Source organism: Convolutriloba macropyga, chromosome 4 (genome assembly GCF_964194025.1).
Source record: "Convolutriloba macropyga chromosome 4, txConMacr16.3, whole genome shotgun sequence".
Classification (NCBI taxonomy): Eukaryota; Metazoa; Xenacoelomorpha; order Acoela; family Convolutidae; genus Convolutriloba; species Convolutriloba macropyga.
The window spans coordinates 8,585,106-8,610,070 of record NC_134471.1 but is presented as its reverse complement, the minus strand read 5'-3'; the positions used below and the strand labels follow the sequence as shown (position 1 = coordinate 8,610,070).

Sequence of the window (24,965 nt, the reverse complement as noted above, 5' to 3'; positions counted from 1 at the left end):
GTTAACACTATGAATACAAGAGTTAACAGATCTATAGGGAAATCCACCAAAAACGTTAAAAATTCAGATTTTTTGTCAATTTTTTTTGCAAAAACCCTATTATTGAGTAAAAAAAACCACGCTTTAAAATTGGAGACAAAGTTCGAATCTCCAAGTACGATATCCCATTTAGAACAGGTTACAAGTCTCAATTCACAAGTGAAATTTTTGAAATTGTTAAAATTGCGACTTTAAAACCAACCTATAACCTTCATGGAGAACAAGGTGATGAAATTCTAGGCAAATTTTATGAACAAGAGCTTGCAAAGTGTATCATTTAGATATGAATTCTTTTACTGTAGAGTTGGTTTCGAATGCTTCCTTTGATTGTTATCCAAAAAATACATTAAGTTCTTTTACAAACTTTCTTCCGGAACAAATTAATCTCGAAGGAGTATCGGAGGTCGCAATTACAGAACTATCTTATCCTTCCTTGTACCAAAACATCACGGAAGGGAAATTTTTCTATCTAGATGAAGCAACACCGAATACAAAACCATCAGACTATTACACACTTGATCCAGGTCTATATCCTTCGATCTCTGATATTGTAAACGAAATGAACAAAAAAGTTCAGGAACGAGAAAAGTATGAGAAAACACCAATCAGATTACACGTTAACAAAATTACACAGCGAATTTCTTTGAGTCTTCCCAATGAGATATCTTTACTTGTTATATTTAGTGCTGATCTTTGTCATGTCTTTGGATGTGAAGAAGCTGTTTATGGGATGGGTGTTTTCATGAGTGGTGCTGGTCACATTTTCCCAAGTTCCCTTATGACATTGTACGAATACATACATTGATGTTATATAGTGATATTGTTGAATACAACATTGTGGGTGATACAAAAGCTGCTCTTTTACGATGCATTCCTTTTATATCAAGGGTTAAGAATGGAGACATCATCTCAACTGGCCAATACATGAATTATCAAAATTTTCCAAACCTACAGTTTAAGAAAATTCTGAAAAATTCATTCCACAGCATAAAATTAGAGCTCCGAGACTCTTATGGTGAAAAAGTACCTTTCAACTCTGTTGGAGTAACTAGAGCAGTACTAATGTTTAGAAAAACTTCTGAAAATCATTTTTAGAATTAAGACTGTAAAAAATGGTTGCTGATAGTGATTTACCGTATTTTCGCGGATATGCCAGACAAAGGGGTAGGGGATTTGGAGCTTTAGCGCAAACAATTGGGAGGACAGCAATTCCGTTTTTGAGACGATATGTTGTCCCAGCGGCAAAAAGAGTGGGAGCTGATTTAATTGAAATGGCTGCTCCTGAAATTGGAAATGTTTTGACTGGGAAGAAAAAACTCAAATCTGCCGCTGCTGATGTTGGAAAGAAAACTTTACGTAAACAGCTAGGTGCAGGAAAAACAAGAAAACGTCGCATTATTCGTAGATCACCTCCAAAAATCAGTCGGCGTCGTCGAACGAGAAAAGATATATTTGCTAATCTAAAATGAATTCTAGATCAACAAAAGATTCCAATTTTCGATAAGGACACTTTACAAACTCTTGCTTGGAGATTTTTGACAAAATTCCTGTTTTGGAACCAATTGAGTCTTCTCATGTTCAAGAAGTTTATCCTAGTACTTCACTGGATGAAAGCATCATTGAATTTGAATTTGAAACAGATAGAAGCATCTATCTTGATATGAGAGATATCCACCTTCAAATCAAAGTTGGACTACAAAAGGGAAGATTGTTTGATGACTTTATGAAAAAAGATGAGCATGGAAAACCAGATATGGGTAAGTCTTTCACAGATGACGATTTACATTATCTAACTCATGTCAACGATATTTTACACTCACTCTTCTCCAACTGTGAAGTGTATCTGAACAATCAACAAGTGTACAACTCAAATGGTCTCTATGGACACAAGGCTTTAATTTCCAATGAATTTAATGCTTCAACGAGAAAAAATGAAGGCATTTTGGCTTGTCATGGATACGAATTTGAAAAGGAACCTAGTGATTATGAGAAGAGCCCGTTTTTAGACCGAGAGGAAGAACTTCTGCTGAAAAATGGAAGCACTTACTACGGTAAATTAGCTATTGACCTGTTTCAATGTGAAAAGTTACTGTTTCCAAATACAAAAGTAAGATTGAAATTGATTCGTGCAAGACCTAATTTTTACATGATTTCCTACAATCCTCACGTTTCCCTTAAGGTTCTTGACTGTTCCTTATTTACACGACGCGTGGTTGTTAACGAAGTGTATCACCAGACTATCAAATACCAATTAACTCATCAACCTGCTTGTTACAACTTTATGGAAACCATTGCACGTACATTTATTATTCCCTCAGGACAGAACCAGTTTATTCAGGAAAATGTTTTTAACAATGCTCCAATCAGAAGAGTAGCTATTGCGATGAACACCAATTCGGCATTCACAGGACAATTTCAAGAAAATCCTTTCCATTATCAGAAATTTGGTTTGCGAGAACTTAGAATTGTTCGCGGAGGTAGAGCTATTGTATCGCTTGATACAACTAATGACTGTAGATCATACGTAACAACAATGGAAGCAATGAATTTTAACGAGGAAATTCCTGCGTTACCGAATCATCAGTTTCAGAACCACATATTTGTATTCGATCTCACTTCACTTCAAGATGCTGGCGGAAATATTCATTATCCTGAACTCAGTGGTGAAAGTATTCGATTGGAAATGTTTTTTGATCGTTCACTAAGCAACGTAACAGAAATCATTGTTCTGGGAGAAAGGATGTCCACTGTCAAAATTGATCAGTTTGGGACTGTTGCTAAAAATGTCTAATAATTTTTCATCATTTTTCAATTTTATGTACTTTGTTGGAACATTTGTAGGCTTAACCTCTCTATCTAGCTGTTGTTCTCTACATCAATTGTTAATTAACTAATGGATGTGAACTGGGGTAGACTAATTTCAAATATATATATTTATATTCCTTTGCTAATTTTCCTTGGACTTTTTATAATTATTGTTTTGTTTCATCCCAGCACCCAGAACGAAACGGTTGACAAAATCACAAAATCCAAAGATTGTTGCTTCTCTCAACAGAACGAAAGTTTTCAACTTGATTGCTCTGTCAGGAATCCTTGTACAAACGGAGCTTGTGAGATAAAGAAAAGAAAACTTATTTGTCATGGATAACACCTCACTTCGTGACATTATTGAACGTATTCCAGAGCTTAAATTCCGGTATATTGGATTCTTTCCAGCAGATTTTGTCCCAAATTCGCCCAAATTTACTTTTGCAATCATCAACACATCCCCAAGCAGTGAAGCTGGTGAACATTGGATAATGATTGGTCGCCTCAATAGGAACTATTACTATGCGGATTCTCTAGCACGATCAATCACACATTACAAATTTTTGAATAAAAAGTATCAGAAAATGATACACAGACCACTCCAGAAAATGGAAAACTTGTGTGGGTTCTTCACTATTTATGCTGCTTTTCATCTATTTAAATTTTTACAAACAAACGAACAATGTTCATGATGTGCATGTACTAAATTTTATTAGTAATTATATGTAAATTTGATTACTGGGGTATACACTAAGCTGGTGCCCAATAATGTCGACATTAGTTTTTAACAATTGTACCTTTTACTCAGTTAGCTACGCAAGTTTTTCCTTTTTGTCGACTTTATTAACCCACTCGGCTAAATGTACCTCGGTTTTCACTTATTTTAATAGCAATTTATACCAATTTAATGTAAATGTTCGAGTGATTTTGTATTTTGATGTGCATAATTTATACTATGTCTGTTATTTATAACTTTTTCAATTCAATTTTTTTATATAAGCTGTCATTTTTTACCAATCAGAAGAGAGTATTTAGAAATTATTGAAAAAACGGCGTAAAAAAGTAAAAATCTCAACAATTTTTCAAAAAATACCCTTAATCTTAATATATGTCAGAGGATATAAATAATCTTAAAACATGTCGACCGCTATAACTAATCTTAATACATGTCGACCGCTATAACTAATCTTAATACATGTCGACCGCTATAACTAATCTTAATACATGTCGACCGCTATAACTAATCTTAATACATGTCGACCGCTATAACTAATCTTAATACATGTCGACCGCTATAACTAATCTTAATACATGTTGGCCGCTATGACTAATCTTAATACATGGCGGCTATACACAATCTTAATACATGGATATTCTATTCCTAATCTTAATACATTGAGATTCTACTCCTAATCTTAATACATGGAGATTCTATTCCTAATCTTAATATATGCAGATTCTATTCCTAATCTTAATACATGCAGATTCTATTCCTAATCCTAATACATGCAACCTATACCTAATCTTAATACATTGAGACCGCTATACCTAATCTTAAAACATGCAAATCCTAAAAAGGGGGTGGGGACCCCATTTCTTGGAAAAAGCCGCTATAACCAATCTTAATACATGGGGTCCCCACCCCCCCCCCGGGACTATCACTCACTCTATTACTACTAACGTTTACCTGGCTAAGTCTCTTCAGAGAGTAGGTCTTGAATCTCAAATCCCCGCAACTCACTGTTCGGCCTTAAAAGACACATCAGGAAATCACACCGCAAACTTAGAAATGAATGGAATTTCAAGAAAATGACGGGAAAAAAAAATTGTAGCACCAAAAAAGCTGTTTCTGTAAAAATCCGAACAGAAAAATAAATTATAGGTTTTGTTTTAACAGAACCACAAATTATTTTAAAAAATTCTCACTGGCAGCGGAAATCTTCAAGGAACGTTAATCACTCTTGCAAAAAGTAAACATCAGAAAAAATTAGGGACAGAATGAAAACAATGCCTGGTCCCAATAAAGTGTTCTAAAAGAATATTGCATTCATTTAATGAAATCTCATAAAGCTAAAATCTAGAAAACTTCACCGCATAAATGCACATCAAAAACAATAAAAAATGTCTCTTCGCCGTCACAAAAATGCTCGAAACAAATCGGAGCAATTAGCAAGAATCTGTTTTTCATACACTCTTATTTTCTCATCAGTTAACTGTTTTTCATTATCTCTTATTTTCTCAGCAAGAACATTTTAGTAAAAAAAAACATGGGTTAATGTTGCTGTAGAAGTTTCAAAAGTTTTAATGAAACCAGGGTTGCATGGTTTATCTAGATAATCGAAAACAAACCCATTGAAAACATTAAAAAACAGCGGCTTCACGTCGCAAATATTCCGTGAAAAGCTTCTCACTTCAAGCTATTTGCAGCCATAACACTTTGTTTCATAAATGCAAAACACTGGAAGCTTTAAAAAAAATTTTAAAATAATTGTCATATTTAATTTGATACGGCTTACATTTTCAATGGGACAAAAATTTTTCTCAATTATTTCCTTGCAACATTCCCTAAGCGGTGTTTTGATGAAATGAAGGAATTAGATATGAATTAAATTGAAATTAGGCAGTTGTATAATAACCCTCCAAAGCAGTTGAAACGATTCAATCTGTCTGAGAAAATCATTAACAAAGCAAGACAAGTCCTGGAATACAACTGAAGCAAAGAACAACTGAGAAAATGCGATTCTGGCTAACTAATCAAATTCAAACATCAAAAAAACTGAAACATCAGTAAACATCATAAAAAAATTAGGGAAAGACTGAAAACAATGCCTGGTCCTAACAAACTGCTCTAAAAGTATGTCGCATTCATTTAAAAAAATCTCAAAAAACGCTAAAATCATGGAAACTTCACCGCATAAATGCACATCATAAATAACAAAATTTCTGTCTCTCAGCCGTCACAAAAAAACGCTCGAAACAAGACGGTGCAATTTGCAAGAATCAAATCAACAGGACGTAACGAACACCCCAAAAAAGACAGCAAAATGCCTTCTTCAAAAGATTGAAACAAAGTTACCTATTAATGCTTCAGTTTAAAACCATGCGACAGTCCTGAACTGCAACAACATAATCTAAAATTTGTTAGGCTGTGATTGGATTGGCAGGTCAGAGACCAGTCCAAAACATCACCAAGAGTAACGAAAATGAAGTCACTGTGACATATTACCTTAAACGTAACTTCAGGGGCCGCTGTCTGTATTCATCGAGGCTCAAGAACAATTAGAGAGGCTAAAGAACCAAACGAGGCTCAAGAACCATTAGAGAAGGCAAGTAACAAGCTTCGGGACTCTGTTCCACAACATCTGCTGATCTCGATTGTCCTCTATAACAGACAATTTCTGAGGGGAGAGACAAGAGGTATAACACTGCGCAATGAGAAGAAACTTTCCGCACTTGCTGAACAAGCACAAAAACCCTTAAGGTCTATCGGAAACACGGTGCACATTATTGGTGACCTAAAACCTCCTCAGTACGTCATCGATATTCTTTCACTTGGTCCAAAGCACCCAGTATTGGAAAAGTTTGATGAAATCTCCTTTCTTGCTGACTACGATCGCCGATTGTCGGCGATATCTGCCAGTTCGTCTGCTGACGAAATTAACGAGATGATTTCTCTTGGAACGTGGTACATCAAAGCGGCCCGCAGGTAGCGAGGAGACAGGTCTGTCGCCATGGTGCGCGCCTATGTAAAACACCAAAACCTGAGGGCTGTTCCGTTTGACAAAGGTGATGGTCTCTGCCTGATGACCGCTGCTGAGTATGAGTCGCGCCTTCGGGAAATACTTAATGGCAGACAGTTTGCGCGATTCAGTGGTAAAACCAGGAAGCCCATCGTCTTAGAAGTGGAAGATCGTTTGAAATCACGTTTCAAAAGTCTTCATGTCGAAGGGAAAATCTCGAAGGAGTTCTTTGAAAAAGCCAGTGCCGGGGCAGGACACGCACGGCTTTATGGGTTAGCGAAGGTATATAAAGCGAACGTTCCCCTTCGCCCAATATTATCCCTGTTGGGCAGTTGTTACGACAACTTGACATCAGCGTTGGCGGATTGGGTCATTAAACTTCCGGATGCTGCCATTGAATCATCGACGGTAAAAGTAAAGGAAGCGCTTATGGATCTGACTCTCGAGGAAGACGAAACACTCGTGTCTCTAGACTTCAAGAGTCTTTTCACCAACGTACCGGTGGAGGAGTCGATCGATCTTGCTGCTGAGCAGGTGTTTGCGAGGGATATCACACCAAAAATGAGTAAAGAAGCTTTCATTGTGTTGATGAAGCTTGCCTTAAAGAACATTGTTTTCCAGTGCGGCGAGGAGTATTGTCAGAAGGATGGTGTGGCAATGGGGTCAAAACGCCGTCATGATAGCCAATATTTGGATGAAGATGTGTGAGAAATATCTCGGGATATATCCCGGATGACCCATCTGATATGGAATCGGGTGAGCTTCTTGCTGACACAACCAGTAGTCATCACCGGATACCATGTGGAAAATGTGGTACAAGGGTAACGAGAAGAGGATATTCCGTACAGTGTAACCGATGTGCCTTCTGATATCATCGGCAATGCACCGAGCTCACCGTTGTCGAGATAAAACGAATGGTGGACTGTGATTGGAATTGTGGTTGCCGTGTCGCTAGAAGCGTAATCACTCAACCAATCCCCGAGAAGCGGGCACGGTTGTTTGCCAGGTATGTTGATGACATTATGCGCACCGTCAAGATAGCGGATGTCGACGACTTGATGAAGCATGCCAACCGGCTACATCCCAATCTCGAGTTCACCATGTAGAGTCCATCTGATGAGAGACTAGCTTTTTTGGACATGCTAATAGACAATAATGAGGGTCGTCTGACCTTACGACCAAAAAACTTAAAACTTGCCTCCCCTCCTTAAATGGTCCGGTTGAAAATGACATCCGTAGCCATGTTGTATACCAAATAAAATGTTCAGGCTGTTTAGCCTGCTATGTCGGCCAGACGTCTCGACATTTTCGAACAGGGCTACAGGAGCACCTGAAACCAATCGCACCCGTAGGAGAACATGCTTAGGCACTGCGGAATATACAACGAAGATTCTGAATGGGAGTCAAGATCTGACTAGGCTACTTACTTTAGAGGCCTTATATATTGATAGATTAAATCCAACTCTTAACAATCGTGATGAATACAGACAGCGGCCCCTGACTTTTAAGGTGTTACGTTTAAGGTGATATGTCACAGTGACATCATTTTCGTGACTTGTGGTGATTTTTTGGACTGGTCTCTGGCCTGCCAATCCAATCACAGCCTAACAAAATTTAGATTATGTTGTTGAAGTTAAGGACTGTCGCATGGTTTTAAACTGAATCATTAAAAAGTGCAAAGTGTTCTATAATTACTTTCTCTTTTATGTTTTATATTTTTAAACTTAATTGGTCATAACCGATGTTTTGTCAATTTGTTTATTTTCAGACTGAAGATGGCTGAAATAGCCGAAAACAATTTCGCATTTTATTGTTATTAATAATCAATTAACGATTTTTATCATCGATCCTGTTCTTCAATATAAAGTTACTTATATTAACAGCGAGTAAATTTCATTTATTACTTGTCAAAAAATTAAACGAAACGCATTGCTTTTTAAACAAAACATTGAAAACTGAAGGGAAATATTAAACAGATTTGAAATCTTTCTTAAATATCGAAAATTTGTTCAAAATAACAAATATTTATTATTTTCCTTGAAATTCATGAACTTGATGCCATAAAAAAACGAATTACTTAGACAACAAAAGCGCACAAAAATGCCTATTTCAACTAAACAGACCAAAATTCAAAAACAAATTGCGCCAAAACCACCAAAACTTATGTAAAAAACAGATTTAAAGAAAAAACAGTTTTAAAAAAAGTTTTAAAGAGCATCATGTCAAAAAGAAAAGCACACAACGCATGGAATAAAAAAGTCCATTATCATTGGCACTGATCACATGGAAGTCTGGTAAAACTAAAAAACAAACCCGGCAAATTGCCGGAAAATAGCCGCCGTTGATTCACATAACTCTATTGGGATTGAAAGAAAAGAAAACGTCAACAAAAATTGATTTTTGGACAAAACCATTTTTAAGTACAATTTATTTTGATGTCATTTTGTAATTGAACATACTCTTGTCTCTCAGTATCAATACCAATAAGCATTATAGATAGTAACTAAAACTTATGAGAACAAAATTCAAGAACCGGGCATCTAAAAATGGGCTTTATGGGTTTATCCCGTTTCTATTTCTGACTTTGATTTTTTTATACTGACTCTCTTCATTTTGAATTGCTTTGCTGAGCAGCTGCTGTTTAAAAAGAATTTGAGCAGAATGACAGAAGAGTGAAACTAGCCTAGAGAAGTCAAAAAGATTTCACGCAAAATCTCCAAAAAGCGGCAAAATGGGTAAAGCGAAAAGTTCGACGAAGTAAAAACATAGCAGGACAAGTCCTGAAATACAATCCAAGGAATTGAATGAAAAACCTAATGTAACTGACCAGCAGATCAATTGAACAATCCCAGCCAAAAAGACAATCTCGAAAGTTGAGAAACTAAGAGAAAAAAAACAATTATTCCTATAACTCTGGAAACTTTTAACTTGAAAGCCATTTATGACACAAGGCAATATAGTCATTAACTCACGCAAAAGACTTGAAAGAGATTAATTTGACACTAAAAGTAGATAATCTCAAAAAAAATGACAAATGCTTCAAAAAGAAATGTGACAACTGCTTCAAATTAAAAGGAAAAATTTTTCGAAAATGCGTCTGGAAAAAATTTTCGAATTCATTTTTTCTCTGTGGAGTTCTGTCTTGTAACTCATCTGCAACATTTAAAAACTACGCTGGCCAATAAAGGTAGTTAAACTCAGAAAATGACAAAAATTTCAAACAATCAAAAAATTTTAAATTGCAAGCTTTATTTAAAAAATTACTTATATTTGCAAACTAAAAAAACAGGAAAATATTTTGTTTCCACTAGAAACTCTGCAATAGCATACTAGCAGCAAACCCCTGGCAACTGAGGAAAAAGACTAAAATTTCAGGAAATCAAAGAAAAAATTACAAATTGACAATCGCTAAAATTTGTAATATTAAAATCTTGAAACACATTCCCCATTACCACTAGAAACTATGCAGTAACCTATTATCAAAGCCTATTATCAAAAGGAAATTTTTTGGCTGTTCAGGTTAGAAAAACCTAAAAAATTGACAACAATTTTCAAAAATTTGAAAAAATTGGCTTATGCCATGGCCAATAAAAGTTTTGCACTAAACTATTAGCAAATCCTAGACGAGATTTCTTGCCCCATGGAGCTGGAAAACTTGAATAATGACAATGAATGTCAGAAAATTGGAAAAAACTGCAAGTTTTATCAGAAAAATTTGGTAAAATTCGTGAAGTTGAAAACCATTCCATTACCACTAGAAACTATAAAATAACCTATTATTGTGACAGCAAGAGCTGAAACAACAAAAAAAATTCAAAAACTTAAATTTTAAAAATTAGATTAAATTACCGTGTTTATGTTTGGTGTAGCAGTACATACAGCTCTAAAAATGGCCATAAAAAGTAATTAGGTCATGCAAAATACCTTTACCAACTTTTACAAACCTCAATTTCAGACTGCTCCAACAAAAAATCCGAAAAAAAGACGAAGAAATTGAAACATTTTGGGCTCAAAAACTTCTGAAAATGACCTGTTGACCTTAAATTACGGCCTTCCCAGTAGCTTCAGCACTATAAGTACTTGGAGAACTAATAAACGCGGCTAAGGACCACTAATGAAACTTGATGCCTGCTGAGCTTTACCTGTTTATTCCGTTTTGAAAGCTCAAAGTCATGAAAAAAGGTGTGAAAAGATCTTACAAAAAAGACAGAGCACCAATACAATCCAATTCTTGGATTGTAAAAATAGGAGCGCTATAATAGCCGGCTGAGAAGATGAGGGCGGCTATTAAAAAACAACCAACTATCGTCAGATGAATTGCTCTCTACCGACTGTTGAGCAGTTGGCTTCGTCAGTAACAATCTGCGCGGCTTAGGGAAGTCAGCTTAAGCTCATATCAGGTGGTTGGATTGATCATGAGGCAATGAGGGGAGCAGGAGGGGCGTGGTGAGTGCGGGTGAGTCGACTTTTTGGAGAAACTAGTTGATTGCTGTGTAGTGGGGTGTGGGAGGGGGCGTTGAAGTGGATGGGTCAAAATTTGAGGACCACTCCTTATATCATGAAATTATGTCTCTTAAACTGCTTCGATGGGTCACATAATTAGAGACTAATAGGCCGGTAGTCTAAGAGAACTTAAAAAAAATCACATAAAAAGTCCGCAGCACCAAAATAAATAATAAAACTTTGTTTGAGATGAACTAAGATTATAGAGAAGAAAGCAAAAATTAACAATTAAGAATGAAGAGATGAATCTCCTCTTGACGTGCATTATTAGGTTTTTAAAAACAATTTTTGATACACTTCGAAGGGTAGGTAATAAAGCAGCTACAGAGAATTATTTCTACAAGAAAATCCAAACTACTAACTTAAAAAGTTGCCAAACGGACGAAAACGGAGAAAGCCAGTCAGTTCATTGTTTATGCACTTCGCGTCAAAGTCAAAAAGTCATTTATTCAATCAACTAAACAAATGAACAAAAAAATTTCCTATAAAAAAAATTATGGCAATTTACTCGTGTTCAACTTTAGGTCCAAAAGCCGCATGAATGAATAGTACTTCCGTTAAAACGAACTCAAGGCCCCTCTATGAGTCGAAAAAAAAGAGTAGGTCAATAATAGATCGCTACCACAGCTATTTATAATAATCCACTAATTTAAAAAAAATGACTATGAAAATACTCCAGTATAATATAGCATTTTGCAAACAGAAACTCATCCTTATTCAATACTTGCTCTATATGAACGAGCTCTATATGAACAATTCCAAAAGCTGAGAAACCATGAAATCCATCAATTATCCCGAGAAACGAGAACAGCGCTTGAATTTCAATTTTCAAAAAAAATTCAGCCTCAGAAAGGCCACCATATTATTTGGAAGATTGCACTTTTCATGCATTTGCATTTAACCATTGAATTTTATATGTGAAAATCCACTGATTCGATAAAGCAAATCATTTATACAAAGAAAAGGGAGCGTGCCAGTTCTTCAAAGGATTTAAGAAACTTTGCTTAAATTTTAACTCTGCACAGCAATGTTAAATTCGGAGAAGTGCATTTTTTCGTCTTTTGAAGTGCAAAATCCGTATCTTTGTATATTTTGTCCGAGATATGGAAAAAGTTAAGTCAAAAGTAAAGTATTTTCGATTGTCAAATACCAGTGACAAGATTGCTAGATATTATTTCAAGAAATTTAAGACAGAAATGCGTTCCACGTCACAATAGAATTAGTTGCATCAGGACCACATGGGACTCGGGAGAAAAAACTTCGAGAGATTTACTCTTCTAGGAAAATATAATGATGTTCTGAGAACCAGAGATGACAAATACGCAATAAAATCTGAGAAAAAGTTTTAGAAACAATGTTTGAACGCTTTTATATAAATGCAAATTTGCCAGCAAGTTCTGATCTGAAATTCGAAACAGTTCAAAAATATAGAGAAATTTTCGCATCGTTCTCAGTCAAAGAAGATGACCAATTAGTAGGATTTCGAAGAATAAAAACAGAAAAGTGGGACAAAGAGAATTGCGATCAATTTTCTAAACCTTTTTCTCTCGTTTTTCCTGATTCCCCTATTTATACAGATAAAACATTGTTTTTAAAAATAAACAGGATACATGTTTTAAAAAATAAATCTAGGAAAATGATGCTCAAGAATTATTCGGCCTTGTTTCTCATAAAATTATTGCACGTTTGCTCTTTTCGTCCTGATTTCAACAGTTTTACGGTTCGTAAAAAATTAGAAAAATAAACATAGCTTGCAGACTGCCAAAAAAAGACGCGCTATCTTTGTCGATAATAAACCTCCAAATACTACTGAAACGTAGAGACCTAAGATAAGGAAAACAATCGTTCTGTACTACATGCACTGATGTATTTAATTCATTTAAAACTAGGTCCTGCAACTGACTTCAAGTCCACTAATTGAAGAGCAAAAATAAAATTGAGAGGAAAAGTCATTTTGAAAGCAAGGTACATAAACCGAAAATGTTTACGCACTTTCAGCCGAATCAACATCTTGATATCCAGTGAAGATCATATTGAAAGTTGATTACTGATACAAGATAAAGCAGCCAGCGAAACAAGTAGTTTCAATTTCTTCCAGAAAAATAAATTTTGCTCAAACAGTTTCAGGCGTACAATTAGTAAATTTTTCAGTTCTAGAGACATGTAGTTTACTTACATTCTGAAACAAAATTTTGCATAACCACCAATCAATCTACTCAAAAAATCTCTCCTCAGCGATGTTTCTCTAATTTACATTTTCCTTCAAAATTCAAAGTGTTCACTTTTTCCAAATTATTTTTAATGAATCAAAATTAAACTTTGATCTATACTAAAACGTTTCTTCTTTTTCTGTGCGATGCGCAAAACAGTAGTTCAAATTAGAGTCAAAAATCTAACTTTTCAGTTCACTTTTAGAAATAAACTGCCACCAATTGAGTTCAGCCGCTTAAACCTATCAATGAGACAGTTTAGAACGTGGCGCATGCAAGAAGTCAATCAAAAAGTCAAGAAAACATGGTAAATAATACATTTTTCAAAGACAAATATTTTTTTTCAACTGCCTTGCACCGGACTTATACAGGTTTTAAATTTAAACAAAATATCTGTGCATCAACTTGAAAAGCAATATTCTACCATACCGAAACCCATTCTACCATACCGAAAATAAACGTTTAAATAGCAAAACTACAGAGTTTACTGCATTTTTTTCATGGGCATTTTCAATAGCAATCCAATTTTAATTCCCTGAAATTGACATCGATAAATGGAATTTTAATTGCTTTAAATTCTAGAAAAATGGACAAAATAGTTGCAAAGAATAATCAAATAAAGTTTAACAGGTTTCCGTAAAAAGCAGTAAAAAATGTGTTGAACTTGATCATGCCTCCAAAGTTTTAAAATTTTTCCATTTCAAGTTTCAAAGTTTTATTATCAAGTTGAACGCATTTTACATGCGGCTCCGATCACCTTTCTGTTTCTTAGGGAAAACTGGCAAAATTCTATCTGGATTATATGGGTAACTTTCTCAATTTTCTAGAATTTCGAGCAACTAAAGTTCTATCGATTTCGATTCTATCCATATATAAAATGAAAGATTAAGGGGGAAGCTGAACGTTACTAAAAACAACCTTCAAAGAGGCAGTTTACTATGTCATGTTGCATGCAGAAACCATTCTCGCTGAGAAAATCATGCCTACTTTTCTTCTTCTCATTCAAAAATAAGGTATGAACAGAAAATCACTCTCGTCTCTCTACTCTTCCAATTTTTCAATGGTTTAACCTAAAATCGTGCTACATTTCCTGTTTAGAATGCATTCAATAAAAATACTGATCGAGAAAATCAGCAGCCTAATCGCGGAAGTCGTAAAACAGGAGAGCGCCAAAACAATAGCGCTCTGTCAAAACAATAGCTGCGGTCGGTTATTGACAACCCAAATTCATTTAATCAACTGACTTTCTAGCGAGGAGCAAATACGCTTTTGTCATCAACTACATCTATAACTCTGCTTAAAGTTGTTAATCATCAATTCATATTGTCTTGGTGTGTTGTCTTGGTCTACCTCATTTTGCACGTTCTATATTCAAATTATGGTTCTGACTGCTCAAAAGTCAAGTTCTTTATGAGTTCATTACAGTCCCCCTCGTTTTGGCGTTGTAGTCAAAACCTAAAAGGTTAATGGTTTGTTAAAAGTTGTGAATGTGGTTACTGTTCATTAAATTTGTGTCCTGTTTCGACGTTGTGATCCGTTTCCTAGTCGTCAATTACTAGTGCCAATTTGTTTACTGGTCTTGTTTGTTTCCCGAACCCAGTTCTGATTTCGCATGATCTAACTTTTCCATCATTGCTGTGAGACAATTTTTCCACATTACCGACGGGCCAAATACCTCGTGGAGTCATGTCTTCCAATATCCAAACAAGGCTACCAACTTCGACAGGCTTCTGATCTTTTATCCATTTGGGTCTCCTAGCCATTGTGGGTATGAACTCGCGCAGGAGTCGTGTCCAAAATTGATGTGAAAGGGTAATACATCTTTTCCAGTCCTTGTTGTAATCTTTAGTGATTGACAGTATTGACGGCAAACGTTTGTGAGGTCGACCGATAAGGAAATGATTAGGCGTGATTGGTTGATAAGACAAACCGTTGTCTGGGACGTAAGTCAAAGGCCTGCTGTTCAGGATTTCTTCGACTTGAGTTAGGAACGAGTGAAATGTTTCTTCGGTCAACATTTGAGAGCGAATCACTGAGTAGAGAATTCGTTTTGAGGACTGCACGAGTCTTTCCCATGCTCCTCCGAAGTGGGATGCGTATGGTGGGATGAACTTCCATTCGATGGTCTCTTTGAGTAATCGGTCACTGATTTCCTGGTGGTCGAATTGGTTTACTTTTGTAATGAGTTCACGAGAAGCGCCAACGAAATTTCTACCATTATCAGAGACAATGAGGTGAGGGTTTCCTCGACGGGCAGTAAACCTCAGTATCGCTTGAATAAAGGAATCAGTGCTTAAATGGTAAGCTGGTTCTAGATGAACGGCTCTTGTGGTAAGGCAAGTGAAGATGCAAGCGTATCGTTTTGGATACAAGTTGTCGCTGGCCTTTATAGCGAAAGGACCAAAGAAATCTACACCCGTATTTTGAAAAATAAAGTTTTCAGTATTTGGAATTCTAAAGTCTGGCAGGGGTGCCATTTGAGGTTGCAACGCTACTGCTTTTTGTCGACGGCAATCGAAACATCGGTTGATTATTGTTCGTAAGGTGGAGCGAAGGCTGATTACAATAAAGGACTGTTGAACAATGAAACGGCAATGATCGAGTCCTGTATGTCCATTGTGGTTGTGAATATCTCTAAGCATTAGAAAAGTTATATGTTCTTTGCCACTTAGGATTACTGGGGTTTGTAAGTTTTCTTCCTGTTGATTTGCATTGGCAAGACGTCCATTAGCTCTTATAACTCCGTCGTCGGAAATGAAGGGCAAGAAATTTTTTATTTTTGAGTGTGCTGGAACGGTTTGGTCTTTGCGAAGACAATCTAGCTCTTCCTCAAATGAGAGTTCTTGAGATTGCCTAAGTAGATAAGTTTTGCTCATATTGACCGTTTTTATGGTCAAGTGGAAATTCTTCGTTGTAGTTTTGAGGTTGCTGATAAACAAAATTACAAATGCGAGAACGCGTTTAAGTTTTTCAAAGCTTGAGAACCGTTTTGGGTCAATGAGTGGCTGGTTTTCCCTTGAGAAGCCATTGAAGCTGCTAAAGGGTAATTTGGCACTTTTGTCGGAGGCCAATTTGTTGGGTCATGTTTCAAGAAAAGTGGCCCGTTAAACCAACGACAATCCGGTTTGAACTCGTTTAATTTCAACCCTCTTGTTCCGTCGTCAGCTGGATTCAAGACACCTGGAACATGACGCCAGTCTGATGGTGAAGTTGTTTCAAGAATTTCTGCAACTCTGTTTGCTACATACATTTTGTGTCTCTCTTTGGAGTTGTAAATCCATTGTAGTGTGGTTGCGCTATCCGACCAAAATGTCGTTTTGCTAATTGTTACATCGAGCTGTTGCTTTATGAAGAAGGCTAGCCGGACTCCGATAACAGCTGCTGCCTGTTCTAGTTTAGGTATGCTTTGCTGTCGAATCGGGGCAACTTTTGCTTTTCCCATTATAAAATTGATTGAACAAGTTGAATCTGTATATTCTGTTTTTAAATATGCTACGGCACACATTGCTGTTAGAGAAGCGTCGCAAAAGATATGAGGAGTTGATTCTTTAGGTGTCTTTTTCTCCTCGAACAGAAATCGTGGTATTTCGATGCTGGAAATGTTTCTGATTTCTGTCATAAGAGACTTCAGGGTTGCATCAAAACTGGTAGGTAACAGGTTGTCCCATTGTTTTCCTAAACGCCAGACGTCCTGCATGATTGTTCTTAACCGCACTGTGAAGGGCGCAATAAACCCAATTGGGTCATAGATGGATGAAACACTCTTCAAAATCTTTCTTTGGGTGGGGTTCTCTAGATCCACTTTTTTAAATGTTTTGCTGTTTATAACGAAAGAGTCTCTAGACACAGACCACTGTATTCCTAATACTCTCTCGGTATCAGTTGATGATGGCTGTTCGTCTTTTTCTCCGAATTTTGGAATAGGCGGTAGAATGGTAGACTCCTTTGTATCGTTAGGATTCTGGTCTTCTTTAGGGATTGACTTCATTGTTTCAAGTGAGTTGGAGGACCACTTGGTTAAATTGAAACCACCTAGCAAAAGTAAATTTTTCAGATCTTTTGAAATAGAAATTGCTTCTTCGACTGTGTCTGTTGCGTGATACAGGTCATCCATGTAAAAGGAACGTAAGACTGCCTTGGCTGCTGAAGGGTACTGCTGACAGTTGTCCTCCGCTGTTCGTCGCAAGGCGAAGTTACAACATGTCGGTGAACACCTTGCTCCAAAAACGTGCCTTCTAAATTGGAAGCAAATTATCTTTTCGCCTTTCTTCCACAGAAATCTTAAAAACTTTTGGTCCTGTGGTCGAACACCTACTTGCATAAACATGCCTTCAATGTCAGCAGATATCGCAACTTTTTTCTGCCTGAACCTGCAGATAACACCGGTCAAGTTCTGCATCAAGTCAGGCCCTGGCATGAGTTGGTTATTTAATGATACACCATGATATTTTGATGCTGCGTTCAAAACTTTTCTTATTTTTGCTTTGTTAGGGTTTATGACAGGGTGATGCGGAATGTGCCAAATGTTTGGAGTCGTTTTATCTAAGGGAACCTCTTCAATGTAATTCTTTTTCAGATCTTCGTCGATTGTTTTCGTGTATTTCTCTAACAATTCCGGGTCTCTTTCTAGTCGCTTAACTAGGGCGTTGAGTTGTTTGAAGGCTAAAGTGAAGTTATTTGGCAGGTCGGGTTCGTTTTTCCATAAAAGCCCAACATGGTATAGTCCTTCCTTGAACTCTACAGTAGATTTCAAAATGTCTGATGCGCGTTTATCGGTCTCTGATTTTGTGACGACTTTATTGGACGGCAAGTTTTCAACTTTGTACCAGTTGAGTACTTCGTTATACAGAGTGTCGTCAATTTCGCAGCACTCTGTAGACTCACTTTTGACAATTTGAGACTGGCATGTTACTGCTGAAGGCAGATCAGTTTTCCCTGACGCAGTCCATCCAAGTTCTGTTTGAATAGCTCTTGCGGTATTTGGAGGACCATAGTGAATCTCTCTAGGTGCAATGAGATCAAAATTGTCGCATCCAATCAAAATAGAGATTTGATTGATGTCAACGTCGGGGTATGAAATATGTTTCAAGTGATCAAATTCCTGACACACTTTTCGAATCCATTCTAAATTATATTGGGGAAATTCTATGTCGGCCGAAACCTGAACGTCTTCTATATCAAAAGTTTGATTAGAACTCATTCCTTTAATCGAACGGTTAACGTTGTTGAATGACACACTTTTTGTTCCATGGATTCCTTTGTGCAATTCTGTGTGTTGGGTTTTTTCGTCAAGAACGATTCCAAGAGCGGAAGCAGTTTTCGTTAACATCATTGATACGACGCTTCCATTGTCCAGAAAGGCGTACGTGTTTACTGACTTACCATCCCTTGAGAGTGTTACGGGGAGTATATGAAGGAGTGCAGGACGTTCTGATGATCCAGCGGTACTGCAATGTGTTGAGTTCGCTGACTGGCTAGACTCATCGTGTAAGTGTGTATGATGACGTTTGTTACAACTTCTGCAACTCTGCGTAGAAGGGCACTCCTTTGAAGAGTGACCCATTTTCAGGCAATTGAAACAGGCTTTGAGTTGATAGATGGCGTCCCTACGCTGCTTAACGGACATGTTTTTGAATTTTTCGCACATGTATATTCTGTGGTTACCGTCCTCGAACAGACACTTTGAAGCTCTGCTGGTTTGAGGAACGTTTTGGTCTTCTAATTGTTGCTGCTGATTTCTAGAACTCTTGAACTGCCTTTGATGTTGACTACGTTCTTTGTTAAATTTTGAAGTTGTCTGCATGTCGGAAATCTTGTCTTGCGTGGATACATATCTTGATGTTCCTTGAATTTGGTTTTGATCATATCTAGGGTGATTGTTCCCATATTGTGAACGATTGCTCCGCGGATTTGATGAGTCATTTTTGCCCAGCTTGTTTCGAGAAAAAGGTTCTAAATTCTCGAAGGTTTGAGCAGTCAAAGAGAGCCATTCGGCGAACTGCTCTAAGGAGGGAGATTCAATCTGATGTTGTGCACAATGTTTGCTCCAGTCAACTAGTTGGCTATAAGGTAATTTCTGTATTGCAACTTGGGTATTCATCGTTGATTTGAGGTCGTGTTCGTATTCCAGGCGTGTAAAAGTATTCACCAAGTCGTTTATAAATATACTAAAATTGTCAAAACTTTTCGGTCGCTGGGCTGACGGGCTCGAAAACGATGCAAGTTTTTCTAAGTACGCATTTACGATGACGCTAGACTTGCCATACTTTTTCTTCAGGTCGGCTAGAGCTTGGTGATAGCGTTGACCATTGCAACCGTAGCCTTTAACTAAACTCTTTGCTTGTCCAGTGAGAAGTGATTGTAAGTGCGTCATCTTTTCTGTAGTGCTAAGTGGCCTCGAGTCAATGACAGACTCGAATAACTGCATCCAATCTGTCCAAGTGAGGGGATTGCCATTAAAGGTGTCAAGTTTTAGTGTCGGGAGAGTTCCTGATGAGATCGGGGTAGTGATAAATTGTTGCCTATGAGTGTGATCCTGACAATTTGCTAGACCAAATGAGGCTTGATGTTGTGGAAACGTAGTTTGATCAAACAAATTTCTTGTGGCTGATGCATGGAAGGAAAAGTTTGATGTTTCTGTATTTTGAAACGTTGCCGGTTGATTGGAACTAAGTGTTATACCTGTTGAAGCTGATAAATTTTCCTGCCGAATCTCTCTGTGTTCCGATTCGTTTTGTAGTGTTTGTTGTTGGAGGTTTGTTGGTAATCTTGTTTGTGTATCCGTTGAATTGTTGACAAGCTCAGAACTGACTTTTAATTTTCTCCGAACCAAGTTAAGTTTTCTGCGGGAGTCGCGTTTAACTGCTAGTGTCTCATCTAAAAACTGACAATGTTCTGATTCGTCTAGATTGAGTAGGAGAAACTCATTAGTCTTTTCTAGCTCAGATAGCAACTGCTGAACTTCCTTTTCTCCTTCTATGAACTCGTCGTATGGCAGATTCTCATCAGTTGAAAGGTCTTCGATCAGATCGTTTATGCTCGAAACGCAATATTTGTGAAAACTACGCTGACTTTCAACGGTTTCGGCAGGCATGGTGAACTTTTCTTTATAGAACTCTGTAGGTAAAGTTTTATCTTTTTACGTATGCTCAAAAGAATTGAGGCTGTGTTGGTCTATTGTAATTTCTTGTGGACGATTTGATGTTGGTATTTGGTCACAAGAAATCCGAATTACTACGTTGAATTTGTAAGAGGTCTTTTGACTTGGGGAGATTTGTCTTGCTAACTGACCGGTGGCACCTCACGAAACCTGGGGACAGTTAGAAGACAATGCTGTCTCTACCAGCTGACCAATGGCACCTCACGGAACATGGGGACAGCTAGTAGAGATGTTTTCGGAAGTAATCTGTTATCTCACAAGTAGTTCAAGAGGCTACTCACAGAGCCTGGTGAACATTTAAGGTAAAGAGGATTTGTGAAATTTAAGTTGAAGTAGAAACTACCAGGTTGAGCAGATGCACGTACATGAATTCCGTTTACACTCGTAAATTTTGCTGTGACCACTGTTATTCAACATTAAGTTATAATCCTTGTACAGAATCTTTTGTTTGATAAGGTGGTGAAGGTTTGAGCGACCACATTCGTTAAGGTGAAGATGATCTTTAGGATTGAAGTGTTTAGCGCCTGATATATGCTGACTGATTCCTCTATATTTCCAGTTGACTGAGGGTTTGTGACTACGAGTTCTGTGGGACACTTTCTCGAGGATTTCGTTAACGGCTGCTGATCGCTGTTTGTTTTCGTTTCGTTCTGGTATTCCTATGAGGTATACTTCTTTGGTTCTTTCGGTCAAAAAATTTGCGAGTTCAATCAACTGATTTGCGATGTCAATTGGTGTTTTGTCTGAAGGTTTGCAGCCGTTATACAAGTCGTTACCGCCAATAAACAGTATAATTTTACAGTACTGATTGATAGGGAGAACAAAGTGATATACGTCTTTGATGGTTGCGCCGGGAAGAGATAATATATTCAGGTTTCCAGATTCGAAATGTCTTCCCTGCGAATCTGTGATCAATATGAACTTCGTTTTCGAAGACTTGAAAAGATGATATCGCATGTCACATACAATCAGTGGACGTCGAGACAATAAGTGAGTTATGATGTAGAGGAAAGATTCTGAGTGCTCAGGTGAAGTGGATTTGGGTTGCTGCTGTTGGAAATCCTAGTTAGCCAGGAAAGCTGCTGCAGAATGCTGCACTTGGCTGGTGGCTGCTGGTTGGCCAGGAAAACAAGGCTGGGGAATGACGCTTGCCGTTGCTTTCTGCTGCTGGGAACCCTGGTTCTCCAGTAAAACTGCTGCACAAAGCTGCTGTTGGTTTGTAGCTGCTGATGGGGAATCCTGGTTGGCCAGGAAAAAAAGGCTGGGGAAAGACGCTTGTAGTTGCTTACTGCTGCTGGGAACCCCTGTTAGCCAGGAAAACTTCTGTAGATTGCTGCTGATGGTTGGTAGCTGCTGCTGGGGAATCCTGGTTGGCCAGGAAAAACTAGGCTGGGGAATAACGCTTGTTCTTGCTTGATGCTGCTGGGAACCCTGGTTAGCCAGGAAAATTTCGTCAGATTGCTGCTGCTGCTTGGTAGATGCTGGTGGGGAATCCTGGTTGGCCAGGAAAAACTAGCTGGGGAAAGACGCTTGTCGTTGCTTGCTGCTGCTGAGAAACCTGGTTAGCCAGGAAAAACTTCTGCAGAATGCTGTTGCAGGTTGGTAGATGCTGGTGGGGAATCCTGGTTGGCCAGGAAAAACTAGGCTGGGGAAAGACGCTTGTCGTTGCTTGCTGCTGCTGAGAAACCTGGTTAGCCAGGAAAAACTGCTGCAGAATGCTGTTGCAGGTTGGTAGATGCTGGTGGGGAATCCTGGTTGGCCAGGAACACTGGGCTGGGGAAAGACGCTTGTCGTTGCTTGCTGCTGCTGAGAAACCTGGTTAGCCAGGAAAAACTGCTGCAGAATGCTGCTACAGGTTGGTAGCTGCTGGTGGGGAATCCTGGTTGGCCAGGAAAAACTAGGCTGGGGATTGCCGCTTGCGGGTGGAATTGCCGAGTGACCGGAGAAGGGTGGTTTGGGTAGACTCAACTTTGGTTGGGGCGCCTCCACTGCCTGGTTGGGGGTGTCGTCCGAAAAACTACGGGGTTTAACCTCTGGTGATGGGTTGGGTAGACCAAAACTTTGCTGGGGTTCCTCTACTCCCTAGTTGGGGGTGTTGTCCGTAAACCACTGGGTTTGACCTCTGAGGGTGGGCTTGGTAGACCGAAAGCTGGCTAGAGTTCTTCCGCTCCCTGGGTGGGGGGTGCCGTCCGTAAACCACGGGGTTCAACCTCTGAGGGGGGGTTGGTTTGACCGAAACTTGGCTGGGATTCCTCCACTCCCTGGTTGGGGGGTTGCTGTCCGTAAACCACGGGGTTCGACCGCTGAGGGTGGGTTCGGTAGACCGAAACTTGGCTGGGATTCCTCCGCTCCCTGGTTGGGGGTGCCGTCCGTAAACCACGGGGTTCGACCTCTGAGGGTGGTTTGGGTAGACCGAAACTTGGCTGGGATTCCTCCGCTCCCTGGGTGGGGGGGTGCCGTCCGTAAACCACGAGGTTTGACCTCTGAGGGTGGGTTGGGTAGACCGAAACTTGGCTGGGATTCCTCCGCTCCCTGGGTGGGGGGTGCCGTCCGTAAACCACGGGGTTTGACCTCTGAGGGTGGGTTGGGTAGACCGAAACTTGGCTGGGGTACCTCCACTGCCTGGGTGGGGGTACTGTCCGTAAAAAAAACGGCGGGGTGTTAGAACAATATTCGAAAAAATTGATGGGGGTGCTATGGCTTTGGACTTAGCTTCGAAAGTTGGCAGGCTGTAGTCAAGGGTTCGTGCCTTCTAACGTTGGGCGCCATGTCATCAACTACATCTATAACTCTGCTTAAAGTTGTTAATCATCAATTCATATTGTCTTGGTGTGTTGTCTTGGTCTACCTCATTTTGCACGTTCTATATTCAAATTATGGTTCTGACTGCTCAAAAGTCAAGTTCTTTATGAGTTCATTACAGCTTTTGAATGCATCTCACCTGAAAAGTTCTTCCAAATCGTAAAACTGTCCATGGATATCACCACACACTGTGACAGGCGAAGAGACAAACTGTACGTTAGACTCCTCTAGGAATATTTCACTAACTTGTTCACAGAGATGTTTGAAGTCATTTTCTGGAATGTACTTACAGTCCTTCACCAATTCGATCCATTTATCTACGTCAAACGACATTACGTAGATCTGAAATAGAAAAATCAACGCAATGTGTCAGAGATAAAAAGATATATGTCCTTCGGGACAATTTATAGTCTCAACGGAATGAAAACTTACCTCAGGATACTCACTCATGAATTCAAATTTAACCATAGTAGCATTCAGATGTAAGAAAACCACAAGCATTTTAACACTAATATTTTCGAGAAACCGCAGCCCCGTTCTCTCAAGATTGCAACGATGAAACACAACATTAAAAAATCTTTTGGCAATGATAACGGCAGCTAATGGCGTCATCACATGGATTATATCTACTAAGATTGCTTTTTGAATCTACTTATATGAACTTAATAGCTTTGTTGTCAGTAGAGCTGGAAAAAAAACAAATGCTCAAGAACTTATATACTAAATGTATGTATCTTCTTAGGCTACTATAACAAAAGTTTATGCGTGAGATGTAAAATTTTGTCCAAGTTGTCACAGCTGTAAGAATTTTTTAAAATATCAGGACTAAAAGGGCTGTCTGGCCTGTTACTTGTACTCTCAGGGCCTTTTATCAGCATTTATGTTTCGACAAATTAACGCTAACTAGCAGTCCCGCAAAAGCATCACAAGAAAATCACTTAAAAGAAGATATAGAAGGTTAAAAAATCAGATTTTTTTGGCACCACCTGGGGCTGGAACCAATGCCCATCGTTCAAAAGCAATAGGTATTACGTTTCTTTACCGATGTGTTTGGTTTGTGTAAATTACCCTATGTGCTAACAATTTTTTGTCCAACCACGTTTTCAGCTTTACCATTTTGCATATTTAAGGAGCGCCAAGACTTGTACAGATAACAATACTCTACATGGTGGCATAGTGTAACTCATGTCCTACGTTAGACTGCATGTTTAAGAAGCATTTATAACCTGCGATGATACGGAACAAGCGAAAGAAAAAAGAGAAGAAACAAACGAAAGAGAAAACGAACGCAGAAAAGAACAGGAAAGAGATAAACAAAAGAGAGAAAAGGAGAGAGAAAAAATAGAAAACAAACAGAACAGAGGAGAAAAGACAGAGAAACTAAACACAAAGAAGACAAATGAAAGAGCGAAAAAAGAAAAAGAAAAAAAAGAAATCCAAGACAGAAAAGAAAAAGAGAAAAGAAAGAGTAAAGAGAGAAAAGAAATCGAGAAACGAAAGACAGAAATGGAAGAAAAAAAAAGCAAAAAAGAGAAAAGCAAAAGAGAAAATACAGAAAAGCGAGAGAAAAGGAGAGAAGACAGAAAAAAGAAATGCAGAAAAAGAACAGGAAAAAAGAAATAGAAAAACCAAAAAAGAAAAGACACAGAGAAAAGCAAAAAAGACAAAAGCAAAAAAGCAAAGAAAAGAAAAGAGAAAAGAAAG

General features: G+C 38.3%; 1 protein-coding gene across 1 annotated transcript in view; it reads right to left on the bottom strand.

Annotated features, from left to right (window-relative positions):
- LOC142338245 (serine/threonine-protein phosphatase 6 catalytic subunit-like) overlaps window positions 1–23,599 on the bottom strand; it is an 81,398-nt gene extending 57,799 nt beyond the window's left edge. Inside the window, exon 1 of the mRNA XM_075387916.1 lies at window positions 23,401–23,599. Coding sequence (XP_075244031.1) covers window positions 23,401–23,594 — 194 coding nt within the window. The 5' untranslated portion in view covers window positions 23,595–23,599. The remainder of the gene's footprint in view (window positions 1–23,400) is intronic.
- Between the last annotated feature and the right edge of the window lie 1,366 nt (window positions 23,600–24,965).